This window comes from Oncorhynchus kisutch, linkage group LG13 (assembly GCF_002021735.2).
Source record: "Oncorhynchus kisutch isolate 150728-3 linkage group LG13, Okis_V2, whole genome shotgun sequence".
NCBI classification, from domain to species: Eukaryota; Metazoa; Chordata; class Actinopteri; order Salmoniformes; family Salmonidae; genus Oncorhynchus; species Oncorhynchus kisutch.
In genome coordinates this window covers 39,028,121-39,048,470 of record NC_034186.2, presented here as the reverse complement: position 1 = coordinate 39,048,470, position 20,350 = coordinate 39,028,121, and the positions used below count along the sequence as shown (strand labels likewise).

At 42.3% G+C, this 20,350-nt stretch overlaps 1 protein-coding gene across 1 annotated transcript; it reads right to left on the bottom strand.

The window, feature by feature from the left end:
• Positions 1–3,068: 3,068 nt before the first annotated feature.
• Positions 3,069–9,989, bottom strand: lpl2a (lipoprotein lipase 2 a). Its single transcript, XM_020498779.2, has 9 exons — positions 9,787–9,989; positions 7,142–7,338; positions 6,847–7,026; positions 6,589–6,700; positions 6,216–6,449; positions 5,284–5,647; positions 4,816–5,034; positions 4,581–4,676; positions 3,069–4,486 (listed from the first exon to the last, which is right to left on the bottom strand). Exons 1-9 carry the CDS (start codon positions 9,881–9,883, stop codon positions 4,465–4,467), a joined length of 1,521 nt encoding a protein of 506 aa, XP_020354368.1. The 5' UTR covers positions 9,884–9,989; the 3' UTR covers positions 3,069–4,464.
• Positions 9,990–20,350: the final 10,361 nt, after the last annotated feature.

The following is a 20,350-nucleotide window of genomic DNA, read 5'->3' as shown; positions in this document are numbered from 1 at the left end:
TGGCGGCTTCTTACAGACTGACAGCTCTGGCGGCTCCGTGCTGACTGGCAGCTCCTTGCAGACTGACAGCTCCGTGCAGACTGACAGCTCCGTGCAGACTGACAGCTCCTTGCAGACTGACAGCTCCTTGCAGACTGACAGCTCCTTGCAGACTGACAGCTCTGGCTGCTTCATGCAGACTGACAGCTCTGGCTGCTCCATGTAGACTGGCTGCTTCATGCAGACTGGCAGCTCGGGCTGCTTCATGTAGACTGACAGCTCTGGCTGCTCCATGCAGACTGACTGCTTCATGCAGACTGACAGCTTGGGCTGCTTCATGTAGACTGACAGCTCTGGCTGCTCCATGCAGACTGACAGCTCTGGCTGCGCTGAACAGGCGGGAGACTCCAGCAGTGCTGTAGAGGAGAAAGGCTCTGACAGCGCTGGAGAGGAGGGAGACTCCGGCAGCACAGGAGAGGAGGAAGGCTCTGACTGCGCTAAACAGGCGGGAGAATCCAGCAGCGCAGGAGAGGAGAAAGGCTCTGGCAGCGCTGGACAGGCGGGAGACTCCGGCAGCACAGGAGAGGAGAAAGGCTCTGGCAGCGCTGGAGAAGAGGGAGCCCCCGTAAGGATGGGCCGGAGAGACAGCCTAGTGCGGGGGGCTGCCACCGGAGGACTGGTGCGTGGAGGTGGTGACGGATAGACCGGGCCGTGCAGGCACACTGGAGCTCTTGAGCACCGAGCCTGCCCAACCTTACCTGGTTGAATGCTCTTGGTTGCCCTGCCAGTGCGGCGAGGTGGAATAGCCCGCACTGGGCTATGCAGGCGAACCGGAGACACCGAGCGCAAGGCTGGTGCCATGTAAGCCGGCCCAAGGAGACGCACTGGGGACCAGATGCGTAGAGCTGGCTTCATGGCATTTGGCTCGATGCTCAATCTAGCCCGGCCGATACGCGGAGCTGGAATATACCGAACCGGGCTGTGCACCCGCACTGGAGACACCGTGCGCTCCACAGCATAACACGGTGCCTGCCCGGTCTCTCCAGCCCCCCGGTAAGCACAGGGAGCTTGCGCAGGTCTCCAACCTGGCATAGCCATACTCCCTGTAAGCCCCCCCCCAATACATTTTTGGGGCTGACTCTCGGGCTTCCATCCGCTCTGCCGTGCTAGCTCCTCATAATGCCGCCTCTCTGCTTTTGCTGCCTCCAGCTCGGCTTTGGGGCGACAATAATCTCCAGGCTGATCCCAGGGTCCTTTCCCGTCCAGTTCGTCCTCCCATGTCCATTTCTCCAGGTAGTGCAGCCTCTCCCACTGCAACTGCTGCTCCTGCTGCTGCCTCTGTTGCCTCTGTTCCTGCTGCTCCTTTGGGCAGCTACACTCCCCTGGTTTAGCCCAGGGTCCTCTCCCATCGAAGATTTCCTCCCATGACCAGAAATCCTTGTTGAGCATCTCCTTTTTCGGCTGCTCCTGCCTGTTGACACGCCGCTTGGTCCGTTGGTGGTGGGTGATTCTGTTACGGTTTTCTAGTGGTGATGAAGGAGAGTCGGACCAAACTGCAGCGTGTCGATTGCGATCCATATTTATTTAAACAAAACGTAAACACGACTAAACACTAAACACTACAAAACAATAAACGTAATGAAAACCGAAAACAGCCCATTAATTAAAAATCCTACAATGTGATTTTCTCATTTTGAAGGTTTTCACACGCTGTTGCTGGTATTTTGGCTCATTCCTCCATGCAGATCTCCTCTAGAGCAGTGATGTTTTGGGGCTGTTGCTGGGCAACACGGACTTTCAACTCCCTCCATGGGGTTGAGATCTGGAGACTGGCTAGACCACTCCAGGACCTTGAAATGCTTCTTACGAAGCCACTCCTTCATTGCTAGTTATATTTTGGTTTCATCTGACCATATGACATCCTCCCAATCTTCTTCTGGATCATCCAAATGCTCTCTAGCAAACTTCAGACGGGCCTGCACATGTACTGGCTTAAGCAGGGGGACACGTCTGGCACTGCAGGATTTGAGTCCCTGGCGGCGTAGTGTGTTACTGATGGTAGGCTTTGTTACTTTGGTCCCAGCTCTCTGCAGGTCATTCACTAGGTCCCCCCGTGTGGTTCTGGGATTTTTGCTTGCACAATTGGTGGCTGACTAAATACTTTTTTGCCCCACTTTATATATATCCCCCCACTTCTAAAGCCAAAGTTGCCTCCCTGATTCAAGACAAAAAGTGAATTTCTTTACCACATTTTTTTGCAGTTTTACTTAGTGCCTTATTGCAAACAGGATACATGTTTTGGAATATTTTTATTCTGTGCAGTCTTCCTTCTATTCACTCTGTCATTTAGGTTAGTATTGTGGAGTATGTTGTTGATCCATCATCATTTTTCTCCTATCACAGCCATTAAAAACTCTGTTTTAAAGTCACCATTGCCGTCATGTTAGGAAGGATACCTGTATCTTTGTAGTGGCTGGGTGTATTGATACACCATCCAAAGTGTAATTAATAACTTCACCACGCTCAAATGGATATTTAATGTCTGTCCTTTGCAAGGCATTGGAAAACCTCCCTAATTTTTGTTGAATCTGTGTTTGAAATTCACTGCGCAACTGAGGGCCCTTACAGAGATGTGGTCATTCAAAAATCATGTTAACCACTATTATTGCACAGTGTGTCCAGTCAACTTATTGTGACTTGTGAAGCACATTTTTACTCCTGAACTTATTGAGGCTTGCCACAACAAAGGGGTTGAATACTTCTTGACTCAAGACATTAAGGCTTCTCATTTGTAATTTATTTTGACAATGTTCTTAAAACATAATTCCAATTTGACATTATGGGGTATTGTGTGTAGGCCAGTGACACAAATCTAAATGGAATCCATTTAAATTCAGGCTGTAGCACAACAAAATGGTTTTAAAAAACAGTTAAGTGGTGTGAATACTTTGAAGGCACTGTTCTAAAATGGAATGTAGATAATACATTGCTGAGTTGGTCTCTTCATGGATGGGTTTAGATTTTATAGTATATCTAATCATGATCCTGGAGAATTGTACAACCTTGTTTCCATTAAAACACATGCCAACTTCAAAATAGCAGTTCCAATTTATTAAAGTATGTATATGGTCACATATTTACAGGTATATACAGTATACAGATATAATTTAAAAAGTTAAGACGGAAAAAAAATATATCTAGTCATATTTTACCATAGAATCACATGCTAACATGATATTTACACATGGTGCACTTAGTGAGTAACTGGTTTAGTAACCCTTTCCTCTGGGTTTCAGTGCAAAAGCTTTATACCACCACCACTTTGACAGGCTCAATGGAACAGGCAGAAATTATACAAGTCACAATGATTACAATACCAGTCTCTAAATGTATAATATTAGTTATAAATAGCCTACTCAGTGGTGTTTAAAAAAATAGTCTGACAATGAGATATTATTACTAGCCAATTCTTAACTGTAACTTGAACTATGATGCAGAGTCCACTGTGCACAGTCTACCATGTTTCTATTGCCGATGTCAGCGCACTTCACAATAACCACTCATTGACTTCTTTGAGTTTTAGTTACCTGGTCACAACTATATGGCATACACAGCTAAATGAGTATTATTTGTGTCATAGTTTAGCAGCAACCATGGATATGTTAGTCAAAATACGTCACATAAGCACGTGCTAGAGGTAATAGTTCCATATGAATCATTGAAGAAAAAAAGATTAAAAAAGCTATAATTGTATAACATTGTAATAACTACAAAAATAATGGTTCTCACTGATATGTACCGTATTTTACTGCAAAGGACTCACTATTGCTGGTTTCAAATTAATATACTGTATAAAAATAGCAGCCATTGCATTATTGCTCAAGTGCTTGACTAAATTCAATGTTCTCAGAATAATGTGCATTTCAGACCTCATGAATATTACAGTCTCAAAGACCAGAAAAAAGGAACAACTCACTAGAAGTCAAATAAAAATTTAAAAAGTACACCATTAACAAAAAAATACATACAGTAGGTTAAGACAAGTTATTTTAAGGCACACTTAGTCCGATCCTACAATCACATAGTATTGAGGACGACAATGGTGAATGCTTTAAGCATAAATTAAGGAAACACATGGGGTTTGAACTGCAGGTACCTCGAGGCCTCTATTCAGCTGGTCAATGGGTCTCTCTCAATCAGAGGCACCAAAGACTTTGTATAAGAGCCATCTCTTTGGGGTTGCCAGAAAATCAGCAAAGATGATGGCATTTACTATCTTTCAGCACCACACCGTAGTTGATGCACCACAAAAGCAGTACTTACAAAAAAATACTTCACATACATTTTTAAATAACACACAGTTGTAGTTCTGGACACAATGTGATAATGTCTTTGTATAGTTTGAAAGACAAAATAAATAACAGCTGTATAAATTATTTCTCTAAAAGCTGCAGAAGGAGGACAGTCGTCTGTTGCTCCGTACGTTCAGTGCTTCCCCAGGTTCACTCTGTAAAACAAACAGGGTTCATATTTGTCTAATCAATGGACCCCTGACTGGCAATAATTCAGGATTTTTTTTTGATTAGATCAAAAGAAAATACCTTTTTGAAGTTGTCCTCCATTCGTCCTTGCATTTTACAAACGTAACTTCCTGTTGTAAGCTCAGAGCATGAGGATCTTTAATGCAGAATACCATCCTAGAAACAAACAAGAATAGCACATTAAAAAACTAAAAAATAGTTTTGCACCCTTTCAAAACTATTATATTTCTGATGTTTGTATGGAAAATTGTCTCCATTTCATGATTTTAAAGAAATTAGGCCTCTTAAAACTAACTTTTTTTGCGTCTCTCCGACTCTGATGCGTATTTTGTGGACCTCCACTTCAGACTCCGCAGAGTCACCTGACCACCAGGAAGACACCATGTTGAGCATGAACGAGGGAGACCAGCTAGTAGACTTCTCCCACTTGAACTTCACCATCAGGAGGTCACCAATGTCTTTCTCTGCTACCAGCAGGAAGGAATGGGTCTTATTGGATGTCATCTTCTCCTTTCTGCCAATGAGAAAGAGCATAGAGGCTCAACTGATTATTGTCAACTCACTTCACAAGAACAAATAATTGACCTTTGAGTGAAGGTGTCATGTCTAAGCACAGACCACAGTAGCACTAGAACTTTAACTATAGACCATAAAGATTAATGTTATCGTAAACGTGAGAAATGGTGTCAGGTGTCTCATCATGTTGATGTACTAGCATGTGCTTTGTTGTATGGTTTAACCGCTTGTTGGACCAGTTACTCACAGTGTCAGTTTGAGGTCTTCAACCTCTCCTTTGGTTCCAATCAGGGAGACTGTCAGTGAAGGCTCCATCTCAGACCTGTTCACCTTGCTGAAGAAGTGGATCTTCACCTGGTAGTGATAGACTCTGAACGGCATGGAGGCCCTGGTCTTGGTGTACAGTTTGACGCTACGGGTCTTGCGAACCTTGCTGATATCGTAGCCCACGGTGTTACAGTGGTTCTTGCGGCAGCGGAGGCACATTCCGCGGTCGAACATATCGTTGCTCCCGCAGCGGTACGCCATGCTGGCCTCCTGCTCGTTGACCAGGGAGTCGATGAACAGGTGGATGGAGCGCTCGTGGGAACACCTGGGAACATCATTGATAGCTAGGAACATAAAGGGGATAGTTGCATCACTGGTCCACATTAAAAACCTGAGTTGAGATTCTTAATTGGAGGACAGGCAATCAAATGATAACAAGTAGATGCATCTAGTAGTATATCACTAATCCTGAGAAAGTGCCATTCCCTAACATTACCATTGTAGATAGAGTTATATCAACCTTCATTTTGGGGAGCTACAATAGGAGTGATGTTGTTGGTGACCTTCTGAAGGGATTTTCACTAGTCGTGACGTTTGCTGTCCTCTGTTTAACAGGCATGAATAGGCCTTTGTCAGGATGATGGCGACAATGTTAGTCGTAAAGACAGATTAGTGACCAGTTGTAGTAACTGTGCAGCTAACGTCATGATGTACGTCAGGTTGTACTGACTTCGCCACCCTATTGTTCCTTGTTCACAAGCCTTACCATCTTCCAAGCTGACAATTACATGTCTGATTTAGCCAATGATAACGCAGTAACCAGATTGTGTGGAAAGTGATTGTGAATGTTATATGTCGAATATTTGACCAATTGTATAGAATGACACTAAAATATCAAGATGTGATTCTCACCAAAGAGACCAAGTTTGGATATTGTTTCCAGAGGGCTTTGCAGATTGCAGCCTGGCTGGAAGCTGCCTCCATTGGGGTAGATGTCCACATGGCCTACAGGCTGCTGGATGCCGATGCTTAAGCCCAGAGAGCCCCGCGTGAACGTGTGGAGAACATCCACAAAGTGGGCATCATCTGGGGACAGGCGGCGGTGAGCGTGCTCCCCCTCGAAGTCTGGACCAGCTGGGTCAAGACCTGTAAAAAGAAGGGAGCAATCAGTAAGGAGTGGAACAAGCCAAAGACCAATTAATTAAAGTTGGTACAGGCCAGAGCCAATCAATGATTAGCAACAGTGCATTCATCCTGTCTATGTTCCTCTAGAAGACATATTTACCAGTTATTCTGCCCACTTTATTGGAGGTGTGGCTCCCAGCAAATCCTGCAACATGAGCACCCAGACTGTAGCCAATGAGATGGAGGTTTTCAAGAGGGATGTTTGTTGCCTCCTTGGAAACACATTGCAGTAAAGTGTCAAGTTCATTGCCATGGAAACAATGTACAGTAACTCTTTATACCTTTTGTTTAGAATATGTTATTCACGATTTATCTGAGAAACAGTGCAGTGTCTTAGATGTTGAGTCATCGTACAAACCTCCAGCCAGTCAATGAAGCGAGCAATCTCTTGTCCCACCATCTTGGTGTTCTGGGCAGCTACTGGATAGTGGTTCTGGGCTGTGTACAGCCAGTCCACCACGATCACATTGGCTTCCTGCTCTCTTTTGTACAGCGCCGAAACCAGCTTGGCCACCCAGCTCTCAAACAAGCCGCTCACCTGTTGAGGCAGATGGAAAGAACGAATGGTGTTATTGACGGGGTAATCCAAGTCCATGAGCAATAGTTAAGGATTTAATGTCACAGACATGCTGCTACAGATTGGAGGGGCTTACCGTCCAGCCGTGGATCACCAGGAAGGTTTTGGATGTGCTGTTGAATGTGCATTCTTTGAGAGATTCCGGGTTGCCGGGGATGATGTAGCAGATGTCATCTTCCGGCATCAAAGGCTTCCGGAGGGAGAATTTGGCGTAGGCATGAGGGGTGGCATCGTTGTTTCGGATCAAGTCCTTGAAGTTGTCCATGAAATTATCTGAGAATAATGTAAACACAAAACATCTGCTTAAGACAATTTGGAAAAGTCATTACTAAATGTTTGAAGATACCATTGCAGTAAAGAGAATGGAAGCTTTAGAGCCATCTATGCTGTTTCTAAACTTTAACCACATTGGTGGGAACTTCTGACTGCACAGGCCCCTCAGTGCCTGGGGGGCTACTAGCAAGGCCAGATTAACAAATCATATACATTTCCGGGACATGGGCCCAGGGGTTTCAGCCCCTGTATTAATCAGGCCCTGGCTACTAGGGTTCAGTCGGTCAGACAGACCCTATTGAAACCACAGCTTTGTCCCTCTAGCTCTGAAAATTCCCAAAGGGTTTCAAAGTAGCTGTGTTCCCAGTGGGTCAGCTGACTCCTCAGCCAAGGCTACTGCACTGATTGTGGAGATTGCATATTCCAGACACAATAAATACATTATATTTCTAATAATGAAAATAAACAATATACTAAGTGTTCATATGCATCAACTGACTATATCTACGTCCTACTTCAGCGTCGCCGAAGACAACCTATAATTTTATTTTTTAAGGGGAAAAAATGTTTGGTACCAGTCAAACGTTTGGACAGCTACTCATTCAAGGTTCTTTATTTTTTTTAAACTATTCTCTACATTGTAAAATAATAGTGGAAGACAATGATGATAATATGAAATGATGCAGTAACCCATTTTTTTTTTAACTATCATTTATATTTGAGATTATTCAAAGTAGCCACACTTTGCCTTGATGACAGCTTTGCACACTCTTGGCATTCTCTCAACCAGCTTCATGAGGTAGTCACCTGGAATGCATTTCAATTAACAGGTGTGCCTTGTTAAAAGTTCATGTTGTGGAATTTATTTCCCTCTTAACGCGTTTGAGCCAATCAGTTGTGTTGTGACAAGATAGCTCTATTTGGTAAAAGACCAAGTCCATATTACAGCAAGAACAGCGCAAATAAGCAAAGAGAAACAACAGTCCATCATTACTTTAAGACATGAAGGTCAGTCAATGCAGAAAATTAAGAACTTTCAAAGTTTCCTCAAGTGGCAAAAACCATCAAGCGCTATGATGAAACTGGCTCTCATGAGGACCGCCACAGGAAAGGAAGACCCAGAGTTACCTCTGCTGCAGAGGATAAGCACATTAGAGTTACCAGCCTCAGAAATTGCAGGCCAAATAAATGCTCCAGAGTTCAAGTAACAGACACATCTCATTATTAACTGTTCAGAGGAGACTACGTGAATCAGGCCTTCGTGGTCGAATTGCTGCTGCTGCAAAAAAAGAAACTACTAACAGACACCAATAATAAGAAGATACTTGCTTGAGCCAAGAAACATGAGCAATGGACATTAGACCGGTGGAAATCTGTCATTTTGTCTAATTAGTCCAAATGTTTGATTTTTGGTTCCAACCGCCATCTCTTCGTGAGACGCAGAGTAGGTAAACAGATGAACTCTGATGTGTGGTTCCCACAGTGAAGCATGGAGGTGTGATGGTGCTTTGCTGGTGACATTGTCAGTGATTTATTTAGAATTCAAGGCACACTTAACCAGCATGGCTACCACAGCATTCTGCAGCGATACACCATCCCATCTAGTTTGTGCTTAGTGGGACTATCATTTGTTTTTCAAAAGGACAATGACCCAACACACCTCCAGGCTGTGTAAGGGCTATTTGACCAAGAAGGAGAGTGACGGAATGCTGCATCAGATGACCTGGCCTCCACAATCACCCAACCTCAACCCAATTGAGGTGGTTTGGGATGAGTATGACTACAGAGTGAAGGAAAAGCAGCCAACAACTGCTCAGCATATGTGGGAACTCCTTCAAGACTGTTGGAAAATCATTCCAGGTGAAGCTGGTTGAGAGAATGCCAAGAGTGTGCAAAGCTGTCATCAATGCAAAGGGTTGCTACTTTGAAGAATCTAAACAATATGTTGATTTGTTTAACACATGATTCCATGTGTTATTTCATAGTTGAGGTCTACAATGTAAAAAAAATATAAAAAAATTAAGAAAAACCCTTGAGTAAGTAGGTGTGTCCAAACTTTGACTGGTACTGTATATTTGAGATTATGTAGCCTATCAATTCTGTATATTCTTATGTATCAACACTAGAACAACGTTTTTTCAATCCCTATGGTAACATTACTCAGTGTATGAATGGGTGTTCAGCCTTATACTTGTCATCATGTCCTATAAACTATTTATTCTAAGTCATCAAACTCATTAGTAGTATATTAATAGCACCTCCTGATAATGTATATAGTAGCCTTATTAGATAAGTGACAGTATCTGTAGGCTGTCAATAACATGAATACATTATAAGAGATTAAATTCTTCAAATAATATTTCACTTAAGCAGCACAAATTAAATTATATTTTATCGGGACTGCAAAACAAGGTTGAAACATATTTTTCCTCAATATTGGCTACTCACCAAGTGTAGAAATGGAGTCACCCTCTTCCAAAGACGCCACATAAAATACTGCATTTAACACAAGAAAGTAAAGACAATGCACTTGCAACCCTTTCATTTCTTTGCAGCCTAATAATTCGTATTTTGGGGAAATGTAACATAAAACCGTGACAATTTTCCACCGGTTAGAATATTTCCCGTGCGATCTCTGGCGCGTAGTGTTGATATCTGAACCTTGAACTGCCCAGTTCTTAAATAGTACCTCTCCCTCTGTTGCAAACCCATTGGTTGCTTTTCCCTCTCCCCAGGAGGAAGGGGGGGTATAGTAAATTATAATACAAAATCACGTTGATAACTGGCAATGACGTTTTAATAATAATAGTTGTATTCAAGTTATTAGTGTTATTTGTTTACAGTGTGTGATATAGAACACTCAGGCCTGGATTCAATCAGATCAAGAGCGTAACCGATACCTGCAAAGCTGATGTTTTGTCGGTCGGCGGTGGAACTGCATTGGAGCTGTCAAATCGGTGAGCAGCTGCTCCTGTGATCATTGTCTTGAAGCCACACCCATCCCACTCGCATTAGAAGTTCAGAATGAGAAATTGTTGTCGGCTATATAGGAATAATGATCCTCAAATTGAAAATCATTAAACAAAATAATGAGGATTTCTATAAACCTAATCAAGCTGTAGATTACATCTCGTATTCCAGTGACAATTTGTGAACAAGGCTGAATGGGATTTCTCTTAATGCGATTTCGGGTTTCCACTAGTTACCATAGCCACAAAGTCCAAATTGGCTAATAGTAAGAATTCATGAAGACAAACAACAATTTGATTTTTGGCCTTAATTTAAGGTTATGGTTAGGCACAAGGTTAGCAGTGTGGCTAAGGTTGGGTATAAAATCACATTTTAAGAAGATAAATTGTAGAAATAGGTGGGTTTTGTGATTTTGTTGCTGTGTACATTGATTCAGGGAGCTGCTTGTGAATTAGACAGGGGTGCAACTTTCACTGGGGATGGGGGACAAGACCCTCCCGGTGTGCTTTAGGATCATGCGGGCGATTCTGAGTGGTTGGTAGGCTGTTTGGAGTGTTTATCCGAAAAATATATGTTTGAAAAAAGTTATGTCCCCCCACTTCTAAAAACCAAAGTTGTGCCCCTGGAATTTGACAACACAGTTCGACCTCTGACTCCATGAAAACTATGTGGATTTCAGCTGAAGCGGATTTGATTGAATCTGCCCTCAAATTCAACCTGGACTCAGGGGTATACGTAACATAGAAAACTTACATCTGTCTCCTTCCATTTATATGTTATGTTTCGTATGGCATGTATTAATTTGTGGATGTCCATCATCCATTTTGTATGACATGTTATGAATTCCAATTAAATATTTGCTTTATACGCCTACCCATCGACCCCAACTAACCACCTTACTTTCACATTTGCTTTAAGTAACCTTCTGTCTTATGTGACCATACCAAACGTAACGTCCCGGATCTAAGTTTACTATGTTACGGCTAGTCTATGAGACCAGGCTGTCAAATGTTGATTCTGATCTGGCTAGATTGATTTTCTTGTGGCCTATCATTACAAATGGCCTTGCTCTTGAATGCATGAGTGAGGGCTATTTAAGCATAAAGGTTTTTTAGCGTGCCTACATTACATTATGTTAACTTAACATTTGCATTATTTGTTCAATTCATATATATAGGCTATTAGAATAATAGTAGTTGTAGCCAGAATGCAAAGTAACTCAGTGGCCTACTGCTACAAGACCTTGAAATTGATACATTGATGACATGATAACATGACACAATAATTATTGGACATATGATCATGTTTTTCTTCTTGTACAACATATCACAACATATCACAGTTCAGAGGGTTTTATGATGTTTGCATGCCAGGGGCACCTCAGCCCACCTAAGGTCTGCTTGAGGGGACTGTTTCTCACAGCAGGTACAGAATGTGTTAAGTGGGCCTTGTGGAGTTTAGGAGTACAACTAGAGTGGAACATAATGTTATGAGCAGCTGCGTACGAACCTGTAATGTCATCAACGTTACTGGCTTTAGTTCTAGAAGACTGCCCTGAGTGGAGGTGGCCAGATGGGCCAGTATAAATCATAGTCCAAATCCTAACCAACCACCCCTCTACCCCCTTTCCCAAGCACCTTCCCCTAGCCACCATTCACCACTCTATACATCCATAGACCCTTCCCCCTAGACCTAGAGAGAGATTGTGGTCTAGCAATTATGCAAGATTTTATCAATAACATTTCTCCCCAGTTTTCTAAGAAAAGCTGTATTTAACCTGATCCAACCTTGCTTTCTATAGCAATGCAAATATGAACTGGATTTTTAGCATTTGTCTTGTTGTACCAGCACTGACTTTGCTGATAAATACTTTGTTGAGGGAAAATGTACGTGATACTATAGTGATGTGTTGTACCACCTAGCTATCTGATGATAAATGCACTAATTGATTTGATTTGAAATTTGATTTGATTTAAATGCACTAATTGCCAGTCATTCTGGAATAGCGGGTCTGTTAAATGAATAAAATGTCAAATGTAAATCTAGTTTGATCATTTGTTTAGGTACATTGAGCGATGTACCCATCCTGTGATCTCTGTGGGTGCACGTGAATAATAAATGCATGCTTTAAGTTTGTTGTTGCTTGACTCTTTGCACTGGGACTTCCATTGCAGTGGCGACCGGTGCCGTTTAAGATAAGTGAGGACACTTTTTTGTTTTATGAGCATGGCCTTATTAATATTACAGCATATTGGATGACTGTCATTCATATTCCATTCATCCAGCTCAATGTAACATGGATAGGTTTAGGCTACTACATGGTACTCACATTTTCACCATACCCATCATGAGGTTGCGATAACCTAGCCTATGAATGAAAGTTTACAATGTAGGTGCACAGGTTGAGAGTAATTTGAGTAATCAGGGTGACAGACATTGACACATTCAATACCGCCTTGTCCAATCCTGCCTGCATCTAACTGATATAGGGTGTAATCATTAGTCCAATAGCTGCAAACCAGAGTTTCTATTGAACAAATTCAGGTATGTTTATCTCTCTTGCAGTTCATGCTGCAAGAGCTCTGATGGGTTGGAGGACATCCTCCAGAAGTTGTCCTAATTACTGTGTAAGTTTATGGAAGGGGGTGAGAAACACGGGCCTCCTACAGTAAGTTTTGTATTAAAGTCAATGTACCCAGAGGAGGACGGAAGCTAGTTGTCCTCCGGCTACACCATGGTGCTGCCCTACAGAGTGCTGTTGAGGCTACTGTAGACCTTCTTTGCAAAACAATTTGTTATAATCAATTATTTGGTGACGTGAATATATTTAGTGTAGTTTTATCTAACAATGAATTTTATTTTCTGAAATTCACTGAGGAGGATGGTCCTCCCCTTCCTCCTCTGAGGAGCCTCCACTGATCCATTAGTATTACTACTGAGGGAGGAATAGGTCTAGTTTACCCTCTTCCTCACTTAAGATCATTGATCTTCCCAACAATTACATATTTAAAAAAAAAAGTTTTTTTTGTCATTTAACAGACCCTTTATCCAGAGAAGCTTACAGTGGTGAATGCATATATTTTCATACCGGTCCCCTGTGGGAATCAAACCCAGAACCCTGGCATTGTAAGTGGCATTGTAAGCATACTCTTCAAACTGAGCCACACCGGACACACTGTATCAGTCAGTAGGGATCTGGAGTTTGTGTGAGTTGTGATTGGTCAGCTGCAGAGAATTGTCGGACCAGATTTGTTGGACCAGTTTGTTGGACCAAACCTGTGTTTCCATTATCTAAGCAGTGCGCCATTGTGTGTGAAGGACTAATAATAATGTCACCTGCTACGGTCACATGCTTTCCTTCAGGAATGTGCACATGTCAAGTGTGTCTAGCCTTTATGGTTGACTATTGTTGTCAAACATCAACCTATCAGAGGCCCCTGGTACCCCTGGTTGCTCGGAATGAGATGGAAACAAAGTTTGGCTCCAATGCTGGTATTTGTTGCTGTTGTTATGTGACAGGTGGAACACAAGGAGGGGGGGGGGGGCATAGCAGAAGTTGTCTTATTGTACTGTTGCCAGATTCAACACACACATCCCTCCTGCTGCATGTCCCTGAAGCAACTCTTGTAGCGGTCCAGTTGGCATCTAATTTAATGTTGCTTTCCTAGGAACATAACAGAGTTTCCCTGTAAAGCAGGAACAGCAGTATTAGATAAACAGATGCATCACTACGGTGCTGCCATTCTCTTTGCTTTTGTAAGGGAAACTGAATCGCTTCTGAAGGGAAGCGTCTCAATAAGTGGGATTTTGAGGCAGTTTGCTTTGATAAGAGAAACTTTAAAGTTGTGCTGTAGAGATTTGCAAGAGCCAGTGGTTTAGTTTGGAAGCCAACATAACAACAGCTGTTCCCCAATGTTTTGAAGGTGACAAATTGTTCTGGAATGTTTTTTTCCATGGGTTTCCCAGGCTTCTTTTTAGAGTTCTTTCTAAGAAAAACATGCGTGGTTCTGAAGGTTTCAGGAACTTCTTACTACGTAAACCGAAAATATATCTTAGCTTATTTATCATGCATGTGATGTACAGTGTGTGTTGTGTAACTAATTTACCAGGAAGTGGAGCTTTCTCCCATTAGGAACATAATGTAATTATTCTGAACTATTCTATCCTCACTGCCAAATTCATCTCATGTTGTTTGTTTTCTTTTGTGAGCTTTCCATATGATTTCTTATGGAAAATTACAACATCTTAGAGAGGCATTCTGGGGACATCAGGTTTGGGTCAATTGGGCCAGTGAACAGTACAGTTTTAAAGATTATCTTTGTGGGGTCATCTCTCGTCCACCAACACAATAAGGGAGTATTTCCATGACCTAAAGGGAGGGGAGAAGTTCACCAGCAAGTTCATTACCCTTTCACGGTCAGGCAACACTCACCCCACCAACACACCCAACATATATCTGTCCAGAACTTACTTAGACCCATCACCCCTGGTCTAAGTTAAAAATATGTCATCCCCATTCAGCAAGTTACAGGAAATTGAGGACCGAATTGCTGAAACACAGTGTATTTCCTCATTCCTCACATTACCCGATTGACTATAACTTGCTGAATGGGGATGACAGATAGTTTTCTTGTTTTTCCCTAATACTTTTAAGATATATGTTATTCATCGATTAAAAATATTTATAAATTAATGAATTAAAGTTGACCAACTTGAATTAATGTTGACAAAATGTGTTATGTATCTCATGTATTTTTGTACAGAAATGATCCTGTGATTACAATAGTGAGTAATAGGAAAAAATACGTTTCCTTACTCTTGTTTTGACGCTCCAAATTCCAAGAATTACTCAATAACCCCACAGTTTTTTTTTACAATCTATGGGATTATTCCATGTATTTCCAACTAAGAGAATTTGGGGTCCAAAGCTATTTGTTATCTTCGTGTATTGCCATTGTGTGTTACACAACTTGTTTTGGTATGTTAGTGTACTTGGCTTGGTGATGATAGGCTCTAATGTGGATGTTGTGCCACTAGCATGAGTCAGATAAGGTTTAAAGAGCCACAGGTGTCAGATTAGGAACAATGAGACCACTGTGTGTAAAGCACAGCAGGAATAATAATGTTATGAGCTATGCCAGCAATTCACCAGTCAGGGGCAGAACAGCACTAGCCATTCATGTCAAACTATATTAGTGTTACAGTATGTGTCTCTTACACAAGTAGGCAAATGTTGATGAGACCTGTGAATGACAACTGTCTCTGTATTGATGGCATGTTGCAAAGTATGAGGTCATATGGTTATGGTTGTCAAAGAGATGTAGGACTATTTCCAACGATTATATACCATATTGAACAGAGTGCGAATTACACGGAGACATTCTGGGGTCTCTGTATTTTTTTTTTAGGCTTAATAATAAAGACGTAATTTATACGGTAAATGATATTTTCATCTGATTGTCGAACAAGTCATTTCAAAAGTAGGCATGTTTGTCAATTGAAAAAGAAAACAGAAATAAACGAAGGGCAGCTAGTTGGCAGTCTTTCCAGCTTCAGTTTGAAGTGATTGTGTTAGCTCTGTGGTTGGCTAGCTCCTCTAAACAACAGTGTCCTGACGAGAAAGCACATTTTCTATGCCAGGTTAAATCGAGCATCATTAGCTCCAAATAAATGTCACAAAAAAACAGCTTAAACAAATGCAGCTACTGTTCTGGCTGTATTGTTTGACGTGACTTTGCGTTAGCCATAGTTGACTAGCTAGCAAGCAAGGGATAAGAACGTTGCCAGACAGTCTGGCAATAGAACATTTAAAACGAACGACTGGGTCCATAGGTAAAGAACAAAAAGACTGAACGACTGGGGTCGAGTCTCTGGCAACCAAACCAATAGAATGAACGACCAGCTGGCTTGGGTAGCAACCCTAAATTTGTGTCGGGAATATATCTTGTGGAAGGATTGGGGGGGGGGGCGGTGTTGCAATCTACTGCAAAGATAGCCTGCAGAGTTCTGTCCTACTATCCAGGTCTGTACCCAAACAATTTGAACTTCTACTTTTAAAAATCCACCTCTCTAAAAACAAGTCTCTCACCGTTGCCGCCTGCTATAGACCACCCTCTGCCCCCAGCTGTGCTCTGGACACCATATGTGAACTGATTGCCCCCCATCTATCTTCAGAGTTCGTGCTGCTAGGCGACCTAAACTGGAACATGCTTAACACCCCAGCCATCCTACAATCTAAACTTGATGCCCTCAATCTCACACAAATAATCAATGAACCTACCAGGTACCTCCCCAAAACCTTAAACACGGGCACCCTCATAGATATCATCCTAACCAACTTCCCCTCTAAATACACCTCTGCTGTCTTCAACCAAGATCTCAGCGATCACTGCCTCATTGCCTGCATCCGTAATGGGTCAGCGGTCAAACGACCTCCACTCATCACTGTAAAACGCTCCCTGAAACACTTCTGCGAGCAGGCCTTTCTAATCGACCTGGCCGGGGTATCCTGGAAGGATATTGATCTCATCCCGTCAGTAGAGGATGCCTGGATATTTTTTAAAAATGCCTTCCTAACCATCTTAAATAAACATGCCCCATTCAAGAAATTTAGAACCAGGAACAGATATAGCCCTTGGTTCTCCCCAGACCTGACTGCCCTTAACCAACACAAAAACATCCTATGGCGTTCTGCATTAGCATCGAACAGCCCCCGTGATATGCAGCTGTTCAGGGAAGCTAGAAATCATTATACACAGGCAGTTAGAAAAGCCAAGGCTAGCTTTTTCAAGCAGAAATTTGCTTCCTGCAACACTAACTCAAAAAAGTTCTGGGACACTGTAAAGTCCATGGAGAATAAGAACACCTCCTCCCAGCTGCCCACTGCACTGAAGATAGGAAACACTGTCACCACTGATAAATCCACCATAATTGAGAATTTCAATAAGCATTTTTCTACGGCTGGCCATGCTTTCCACCTGGCTACTCCTACCCCGGACAACAGCACTGCACCCCCAACAGCAACTCGCCCAAGCCTTCCCCATTTCTCCTTCTCCCAAATCCATTCAGCTGATGTTCTGAAAGAGCTGCAAAATCTGGACCCCTACAAATCAGCCGGGCTAGACAATCTGGACCCTTTCTTTCTAAAATTATCTGCCGAAATTGTTGCCACCCCTATTACTAGCCTGTTCAACCTCTCTTTCGTGTCGTCTGAGATTCCCAAAGATTGGAAAGCAGCTGCGGTCATCCCCCTCTTCAAAGGGGGGGACACTCTTGACCCAAACTGCTACAGACCTATATCTATCCTACCGTGCCTTTCTAAGGTCTTCGAAAGCCAAGTCAACAAACAGATTACCGACCATTTCGAATCTCACCATACCTTCTCTGCTATGCAATCTGGTTTCAGAGCTGGTCATGGGTGCACCTCAGCCACGCTCAAGGTCCTAAACGATATCTTAACCGCCATCGATAAGAAACATTACTGTGCAGCCGTATTCATTGATCTGGCCAAGGCTTTCGACTCTGTCAATCACCATATCCTCATCGGCAGACTCGACAGCCTTGGTTTCTCAAATGATTGCCTCGCCTGGTTCACCAACTACTTCTCTGATAGAGTTCAGTGTGTCAAGTCGGAGGGTCTGCTGTCCGGACCTCTGGCAGTCTCTATGGGGGTGCCACAGGGTTCAATTCTTGGACCGACTCTCTTCTCTGTATACATCAATGAGGTCGCTCTTGCTGCTGGTGAGTCCCTGATCCACCTCTACGCAGACGACACCATTCTGTATACTTCCGGCCCTTCTTTGGACACTGTGTTAACAACCCTCCAGGCAAGCTTCAATGCCATACAACTCTCCTTCCGTGGCCTCCAATTGCTCTTAAATACAAGTAAAACTAAATGCATGCTCTTCAACCGATCGCTACCTGCACCTACCCGCCTGTCCAACATCACTACTCTGGACGGCTCTGACTTAGAATACGTGGACAACTACAAATACTTAGGTGTCTGGTTAGACTGTAAACTCTCCTTCCAGACCCATATCAAACATCTCCAATCCAAAGTTAAATCTAGAATTGGCTTCCTATTTCGCAACAAAGCATCCTTCACTCATGCTGCCAAACATACCCTTGTAAAACTGACCATCCTACCAATCCTCGACTTTGGCGATGTCATTTACAAAATAGCCTCAATTACCCTACTCAACAAATTGGATGCAGTCTATCACAGTGCAATCCGTTTTATCACCAAAGCCCCATATACTACCCACCATTGCGACCTGTACGCTCTCGTTGGCTGGCCCTCGCTTCATACTCGTCGCCAAACCCACTGGCTCCATGTCATCTACAAGACCCTGCTAGGTAAAGTCCCCCCTTATCTCAGCTCGCTGGTCACCATAGCATCTCCCACCTGTAGCACACGCTCCAGCAGGTATATCTCTCTAGTCACCCCCAAGACCAATTCTTTCTTTGGCCGCCTCTCCTTCCAGTTCTCTGCTGCCAATGACTGGAACGAACTACAAAAATCTCTGAAACTGGAAACACTTATCTCCCTCACTAGCTTTAAGCACCAACTGTCAGAGCAGCTCACAGATTACTGCACCTGTACATAGCCCACCTAAAATTTAGCCCAAACAACTACCTCTTTCCCAACTGTATTTAATTTTTATTTATTTATTTATTTTGCTCCTTTGCACCCCATTATTTTTTTATTTCTACTTTGCACATTCTTCCATTGCAAAACTACCATTCCAGTATTTTACTTGCTATATTGTATTTACTTTGCCATCATGGCCTTTTTTTGCCTTTACCTCCCTTCTCACCTCATTTGCTCACATTGTATATAGACTTGTTTATACTGCATTATTGACTGTATGTTTGTTTTTACTCCATGTGTAACTCTGTGTCGTTTTATCTGTCGAACTGCTTTGCTTTATCTTGGCCAGGTCGCAATTGTAAATGAGAACTTGTTCTCAACTTGCCTACCTGGTTAAATAAAGGTAAAATAAAAAATAAATAAAAAAAAAAGGATGAAATAGTATGAATAAATTCACCAAAATATATTTTTTCATGAAAATATGTCAATCATTATTTGAATATGTTGGTAACCCATTGTATAAAAGTGATAACGCCCTCGAAGCCGGTGTTTGGAGGATACTGTATATAACAACATCTGTGTCAATATATCCTCCAAACACCGGCTTCTTGGGCATTATCACTTAATTAGTAAGCATTTAACAATCGAAATAGAACATTGAACTTAAACCCTGTAGAATCATGGACCTTGTGTAACTATGCCTACATAACATTGGATCAACTATTGATAGAAAATAATAAAGCTAAATAAATAGTCTACTACTTTTGGCACAGAGAACTCCCGTACCTGCACAAACAACTGACTGACAAAAGCAAACAATGATACATCAACGGATAAATCTAATGCATTGGAATAAAGGCTGTTTTTATCAAGGATGCGTGACAAACAAGTGGCAAAAATTAGGAAGTGCCAAGGAAAATCTATGCATAAAGGAGCTCATCGGAGGCCATAATTCAACACTACTGGGTGGACAGCACTACCACATAGAAATAAATGGGTTCAACCATGACAGAGAGGTGGGGGTGTTCGTTTCATTGGAAGATTTATTTTCATATTTACCACTGTAAAACATATTTAACACATCATTTTAAACAGCGAGGAGAATGGTTGAATTAGCATTATTTAGAGACCCCTTAAAGTTAGACTTGTTGTATTTAGGGGAGCTAACATCTCAATCAGGGGAGCTAACATCTCAATCAGGGGAGCTGAATTTATAGTCCCGTACCCCTTCAAACATTCAACCTCCAGCTGCGTACCCCCTCTAGCACCAGGGTCAGCACACTCTCAAATGCTGTTTTTTGCCATCATTGTAAGCCTGCCACACACACACTATACGATACATTTATTAAACATAAGAATGAGTGCAAGTTTTTTTTATCACAATCTGGAAAGTGATAAAGAGCTCTTATAGACCCAGGGCCCAAAACCAGGGCCATAATATAATAATCAATA